The sequence below is a fragment of the Frankliniella occidentalis genome, unplaced genomic scaffold (assembly GCF_000697945.3).
Source record: "Frankliniella occidentalis isolate FOCC.00 unplaced genomic scaffold, Focc_3.1 Scaffold32, whole genome shotgun sequence".
Taxonomy (NCBI): Eukaryota; Metazoa; Arthropoda; class Insecta; order Thysanoptera; family Thripidae; genus Frankliniella; species Frankliniella occidentalis.
This window is the reverse complement of record NW_026267162.1, coordinates 1,098,375-1,105,527: the sequence shown is the minus strand read 5'-3', so window position 1 is coordinate 1,105,527 and position 7,153 is coordinate 1,098,375. Positions and strand designations below refer to the sequence as shown.

At 48.3% G+C, this 7,153-nt stretch overlaps 1 protein-coding gene across 5 annotated transcripts in view; it reads left to right on the top strand.

Moving 5' to 3' along the window:
* The window catches only part of LOC113204893 (uncharacterized), an 8,603-nt gene extending 6,651 nt beyond the window's left edge, over nucleotides 1-1,952 (top strand). For 2 of the 5 annotated variants that reach the window (XM_052265916.1, XM_052265912.1), the window contains one exon: nucleotides 369-1,952. In XM_052265916.1, coding sequence (XP_052121876.1) covers nucleotides 369-513 — 145 coding nt within the window. In that variant the 3' untranslated portion in view covers nucleotides 514-1,952. The remainder of the gene's footprint in view (nucleotides 1-368) is intronic. The other 3 variants (XM_052265913.1, XM_052265914.1, XM_052265915.1) reach the window with 3 other exon arrangements.
* Nucleotides 1,953-7,153: the final 5,201 nt, after the last annotated feature.

The window sequence follows — 7,153 nt, the reverse complement described above, 5'->3', positions numbered from 1 at the left end:
TAAAAGCCCTGTGCATTGACTTGGAATCGAATAACGAAACAGAGAGTCGGAGGTTGTACATGTACGACTCGTTTTGTAAATGGCAAATTGCAAAATGTATCGTACACATGTACCGGGTGAAAATGGCGGCGCGTGCTCTTTATCACCCGGTACAAACGTACCGTTCGTTCCAGAGCTCTGGAAATTAAAGTGTCGTACAGTCATCACAGTTTTCGGAGCAGTGATGGCTAGACAACTTTTCTCCCAACAAAACTGCATTTTTCTCTTCCCAAGAAATATAGTTGGGTCGAAATTTTGTTTGGTATGTTGATGACATCTGTTTTGACCGTCTCGCACACCAACACCCAGTTTTCTCTCGGCTTTTTCAGAATTCTCGATGTGGTTACAGCTTCGGGACAGCGTGTTCGTGACCTCCTGCCACTGCTGAAAATGCACTCTGAAGTTTTAGAGTGCAAAATGTCTGAGTGCAGTTACACACACAAATTTCGCGGATCCGAGAGTGCGAATTGCTGAGTACTTCTGCACTCAGAACACCTCTGAGAGTGACTTAATCAGAGTGAGTGCAACTTCAAACAATTTACTTCCTACTATATGTGGTTAAGGAACGACAGGGAACAATGTTCTGGGGGTCAGAAACGAGGCGGAGCCGAATTTGTGGTCCGTTTCGTCGTATCTCAACTTTTGAAATTTCGTGACGAAAAATTGTGGTCCAAAAGGTAAGGCAAGGGAATCCCAGTACTAATTTTGAACGTAGATTCCGAATATGAACTTAGTTTTCTCGTATTACACTTAGTTGTATACGAACTCGAAACCAGTTTTTGCGACACTCTGGAGACGTCACTTAGGAAAGGGCACTCTCAACTTTCACACTCTAGCGGACCGAAGATTTCAGAGTTCACATACGCACTCTAAAAATTTGTGAGTGCAAACCTGTGCACTCACAAATTTTTGGAGTGTCATGGTCAGAGTGCAAGAGCCACTCAGAAATTCTCTGAGTGGCACTCTTAACTCTCCCCTACACTCACAATTGTACAGAGCACTCAGAATATTGAGAGTGTCACTTAGAATTTTCAGAGTGTCACTCTCAAAATTCTGAGTGCATTTTCAGCAGTGGCCCGTATTTGACTCGGCCGGCTTTTCCAAGATCCCACCGCCAGTCATGAAGACCATCAAGCCCCTGAAGCACTGAGCGGTTGGATGATCCCACGCCCCGAGCCCGAGCCGCCCCGCCCAGCCACCATGACTTGCAGCGCCACTGGGCCACGAACATCGGCCAGTTCCTACTTTTAACATGATAGTATACCTAATTTTTTAATATTCCACTGGTCAAACAACGGTGGATAATAGCACTTCTGTATGGGTGCTAAAAGATTTTAACTTTAAACTGTGTGTAAAGTTACCAAAATACCCTGTTGGTGGTGCTAAATTTTGGTGCCTTTGGCAGCTTTAACCCATAAAAATAATCATCTAGCGCTTTTATTCTAGCACACTCTAAATCTGGAGGAACTGTTGTTGTCCATAGAAAGTTCACATCGCATCGAGATGCAAACAACGTGCCCTAGCAAGCACAAAACAAATTCCATAAGAACGAGCAGATTAATAATGTAGCAAATTCATTTGGTACACCTTGCAACTTGTTATTATTATGCCTACGTTCAATTCTGCATATGAAGTTAAGATGTGCACAAAACGCATCGTTCTAAAAACAGGACCTCTTAGATTTAGATTGCATTGATAGGGTATTTCCACATCTCCTCGTAAATGATCATTAATGTCCGCACCGGTGAAAATTTACGCGCATCAATTTATTCACTCAAAAAACCAAAACAACCACGCTCGTTTTTAAAATAAAATTTCAAAAATTTCAAATAAAAGTACCCCTGTCACTCCTTTGCTTTACACCGCATTTTTATACGATTGTTGAAATAAATTTAAGCGTAGTTAAGGAGAAATGCGCATGTACTTCCACATTAATCGTTTGCAGTCCATACGAAACAGAATAAGACAAAACTGAAAAGGAGAAAGGGACGATTGTCACGCCCAGAACACGGTCCCTGGTCAACCACTGCATTGGCGTAGAGTAGCGGGAATAGCTCCACTCCCCTTCCTCGTCTGCGGCTGAGCCCGCCTCGCACCGGAAAAGAGGGGAAAAAGAAGGGGGGGGGGGGGGCTCTGGCTGGACATTCATTCGACAATCTTGACCAATTGGTTGCCTAACCCCCCGGGGGGCTCGCACCTGTTACGCGAATCTCCCAATGAGCCACCGCCTGCCTACAGCTTGATTGGCGCCAGATTCTTCCGTCCATTTTCCTTCCCCTCCCTGCGCCAGCCCCGTCTCGCTCACACCCGCACCGCATGGTGCCATGACTTAGCACGAGGCTGGAGGAGCAACTTTACCTCCTTCTCCCTCATCCCGACAAACTCGGTCTGTCTCTCTCGCACTCACACACCCGCGTTCCCGGACCCGGGCAGAGCTCCCGCGCGGCCCTTGCAATCCACCTCGTCATGTTCCAATGTTGTGTTCCCCTCCCTTCCCGGCCCTCTTGCCGCCCAAAACAGTTTCTCCTGTGTGGGCGGGTGTTTGCCACCTGGCTGGCTGCGCCCTGGGCCACGGCCCCCTCCTCTCCCTTTCCTTTCAGCGTGCCCCGCCTGCTCCTGTCATCCCCAGGCAGCCGAGGCAATGTGTGCACGCACCGATTGAGACGGCGTGCGGGCGATGACGTCACAAACTTTTGTCATCCGATAGGAACAGTAGGGTAATATCGTCGCACCGCTAACACTCCCCCCCCCCCCTATTCTTCTCGACCCAACCCTCTTCTCGATGATACTTGTTATTCTATTTGGGACATTCGTACACACTGCTGCAAACCTTTCAATGAGGTGTCGTGATAGGAATGAGTAAAAGCAGTTGCGCCTCCACACTAAATGGCGAGGGACAATTTTTGTACGGGTACAAATTGTACAGGCTAGGTAGAAATACTGCATATTTTATGTAAACGTATATAAATGTACAAATTTGGATCTGGTTTAGTTGTACCCCAGGGACACAACTAGCGTACGTCCGCCTACATATAAAAAGGAAGGTGAATTATAACTTAAATAGAGTGAGAAAATTATCTTCAAACTCAATCTGGACGGACTTTTACTGGCCAGAAAAATGATGCTGTTTCGGTTGCTGGATTCAAATCTGCAACCGCTTGAGATGTGCATAAAAACGCGTCTTTCTATGCACAATAAAAGTCCCTTCAGATTGAGTGGGTTTTGCTCTCAGGAGAGCGACATTTGTTGTGTCACTAATTTTGCTCTCTTGAGAGCAGGATGGATGTCTGTACTGGTAAAACAAGTGTTTAATGTCGTACGTCAATTAGTGTTTAAGTTTAAGTAAGCATTTTCTCAACACATTGTGGTGTCTAAATAGGTTAAACGTCAATAATTGGTGTTTAAACTAACGACACTTCCGAAAAGTATAGCAGCTACACACCATACACTGAAAATGCAAGTGTGTGAATGTCGCTCACCTGCAGGTGAGCGACATTCTATTCGTACACTTAGGGGGTAAAGGTGTGAATTTTTCCTAGAAAATTCACACGTTTGAGGAACTTCTAAGAGCGTCGGCAAACCGCGAAGTAGCAGTGGTGGTGTAGGAATTTTAACAGCGATAATATTTCATAATATTACGATAATGCTGATTATAAATTTCCCAAGGCCTTCCCTCCCGTTCTGGGCTAAATCTGCGGCACATTGAATCCCGGGCCGCGCTGGTTCGCCCCTTATGACGCCAGCGCCGGGCCCCGCCTGCTCTCACTAATCTCCCTGTCAGGAACGTCACAGCCCCAACCCCTCCCCCTCCCCTACCCCAACTCAGGTCCACCGCGAAAAACACAACCATTACCGACCTGTCGTCATAGGCGAGGGAACCGACCGCGAGGACCGGGAACAGGCCGTTGCCGGAGCAGGTCAGAGGAAAGGCATTTGAAGCGTTCTATTGTGAGAGAAAAACAACTAACTATCATGATCGAAAATATAAAACTAGAGCAGCGACATCATTTCAGGGTGAGGTGCGAGATGCGTATTGAAAGAATTCTTTTTCCATTCATAGAACGCCATCCTTGTAGGTGCTGTAGGGAAAACGGGCCATATACGCGCATTACAAAAAAACACCCACTTCTTTGCAGGTCTCTGCGACACGGCACGTTGTAAGCCGGTCGGCTTTGTGTGCCCACCCATCCCCGTCCCGCGTCCCTCCGACACGACAGTGTGGCCCCCGGCAGGTAGGCCTACCGCCGCGGCGCAGGTCATTGTTTGTCCCGACCAGCCCTGCGCGCCCCGGGCCCCACCACCAGGGCGCACCAGGGCGGGCAGAGCCGCAAGCAGCGCCACAGGCAGGCAGGGCCGCAGGCAGGGCCACCCCGCATCGCTGCGATAGAAATTAGCACACAGCAGCGTGGCCTGGCCTGCACCCCCAAACCCTGCTCGCGCCGCCACGCCCGGCAGAGTGACAGGCTGGCATTGTGACGGGCTTATAGCGGCAGGGGCCGAGCAGGCCCAACAGGATGTAGGTGTCCTACAGGACAGCGGGGTGCGGTCCGGCCTGGCAGGAGGCGTGGTGAGGGCCCGACGGTCGGCGAGCATGTAATTTGTTCCCGTTGCAAGAAATCTACGCGGTGCACATCCTGAATGCGCACTCAGGCGCTTTACGACTAACACGTTGCCTGGCTTCAAATCCAGGCGACCTCATTCAAATTCGAATACCACTACACAAACCGTTATGCATTTTACTGTGCATAATGCAGAATTTTATACAGACATAAGTATGCAGAAATTTTATGCATAACTCGCATAATTTTGTACAATTTGTGCATAATTATGCACGAACTAAACATAGAGTTATGCATAAAATTGTGCATAAGGATTTATTGTGTGATACCCCGCAATGCAGCAGCTTGGTCTGTTTTAAGCATAAAGGCTATGTTCACATTAGACCTGGCGTAAAATAATGTCATGCAACGTAAAACATTATTTATTGTTTTCAGCTACCGACCCACGTGATGCTGACCACTTCCCATCCCCTCTCCGCTTTCCTCGCTCTGTCTCGTTCCCTTTTTTCTCTCAATAAAATATAATCGTCATGTGTTAACGCGGATCGGCGGCAAGGCACTTCAGCCTTGGGCCATCAGCGACAGCGATGGAAATCCCTGCCCCACCCCCTCCTGTTTTCCCACCGCCCAGCACAGGTATTTCCACGTTGATTGCAAAGCCGCGTAAAGTGCGGCGGGAAAATTAAATTGGATGCCTAGGGTGGGCGTCGGAGGGCGATATTCGCGAGTCCGAGTGATAAGGCTGGAGAGGATGGGATGGGGTGTGGGGGAAAAAAACATGATCGAGGAGGAAGAACTTGGAGAAAAACAAACAACTCGATATCTTAACTTTGCTATTTCATATTTCTCATAGTGAATTCATCCACGACGCACATGATTACATCACGACTTAACACATGTTGCCGCACAATTAAATTTCTTCAGTAACAACAAACTATTCAAACAGTGTGAAAAATTTCCTCGTAAAGTTAAAACATTTCTTGTAATTTGAAATTACAAAATAATGTTGTTAATTGACGACGGTTCATTTCTGCTCCTCGATTAATTCCAAGTTAAGTGATTGTATTTTTTTAATTTCAAGTTGTACTCTGGAAACTTGGATGTGAGACAGTCTAACACCAAATGGTGTTAGGCAAAATACCTCACACCAAACGGTGTGAGGCAAACATACCTCACACCAAATGGTGTGAGACTAGTTGTGCCTCACACCAAATGGTGTGAGACCCTCTGTGTCTCACACCATTTGGTATGAGAAAGTATCACTCCATTTGGTGTGAGGCACAACGAGTCTCACACCATTTGGTGTGAGGCACAACGAGTCTCACACCATTTGGTGTGAGGCACAACTAGTCTCACACCATTTGGTGTGAGGTATGTTTGCCTCACACCGTTTGGTGTGAGGTATTTTTCCTCACACCATTTGGTGTTAGACTGTCTCACACCTAAGTTTCCAGAGTAATTTTACGGACTCACATCATGGAAAATTTTCCCGTAAACTTACGAGTGTTTTTCACAATGAAGTAGGTCAGCAGTAAGTTGGCAGTGTTCGAACATTTGCTTTACTCGTGCCGTACTAGAACACGGGAGCTCCCGCCCGACCCGCGCCGCAGTCGGCGTAGCGCTCGGCGTACCCCCGAGCTCTCAAGCCGTAACAGCGGGTGTCGTGGCCCGAGTGCAACCCGAGTGCAACCCTCTCCCCCCCCTCCCCCCACACACACACACACTGAGTTCCGCACGCCGCTCGCTCGTGGGGCTCGCGGGGCGACCCCTGTTGGTGTTATTACGAATTCATACGTATTCAAGGGCGAGCAAGTTGTCAAAAGGCAATGATAGGTGTGTGCCTGCAATCTAAATGACAATAGGGACAAAGATTTTAGCTTGCCATTTAGAGCGTGGATGGTAAAAATAAATTGCGAACGCATGGCAGTCCGGGCTGGTCTGGTGCATTCCAGTGTCTAGTTACCGCCCGTGTCGTGTCTTATGGCCATGCGTGTCGCAGCGATACAGTATTTCGAAGCCTGTTACGCGAGACGTGGTCTGGGAACAAGCCAGAGCTGAAATGTGCTATGGATCCCATCATCTATATCGGTGCTGCGTGTACCACTCGCTGATAAATTGAGACGTCGGCCTCATTAGAGAGACGGGCGCCCAGCGGGCATACCCCCCCCCCCCTCTTTCACACGCACACACTCACGTGTGCACATAGAAATCCTTTCAGCAGACCTAGCCCACTTAATGCACGCACGGCTCAGCGGCCCCCGGGCGTATCATGTCCCTCTTTCCACGAGTGGGGCCCGCCAAAGTTTAAGAGTGGATGAGAGAGAGAGAGAGAGAGAGAGAGAGAGAGAGAGAGAGAGAGAGAGAGAGAGTGAGTTTGCGGGAAATGAGCTTGAACGCACACTCGTGTACCTGCATCGGTGAGCGGCACACACATACACACACATGTCGGTCGTGAGTACGAAATAACGTCGGCCAAAATTATGCTCCATCTGCTTGGCGTTTGCTAAAATATATTGCCGCACAACAGGGTCACAGTTTTATTTTTTTCTCTTAAA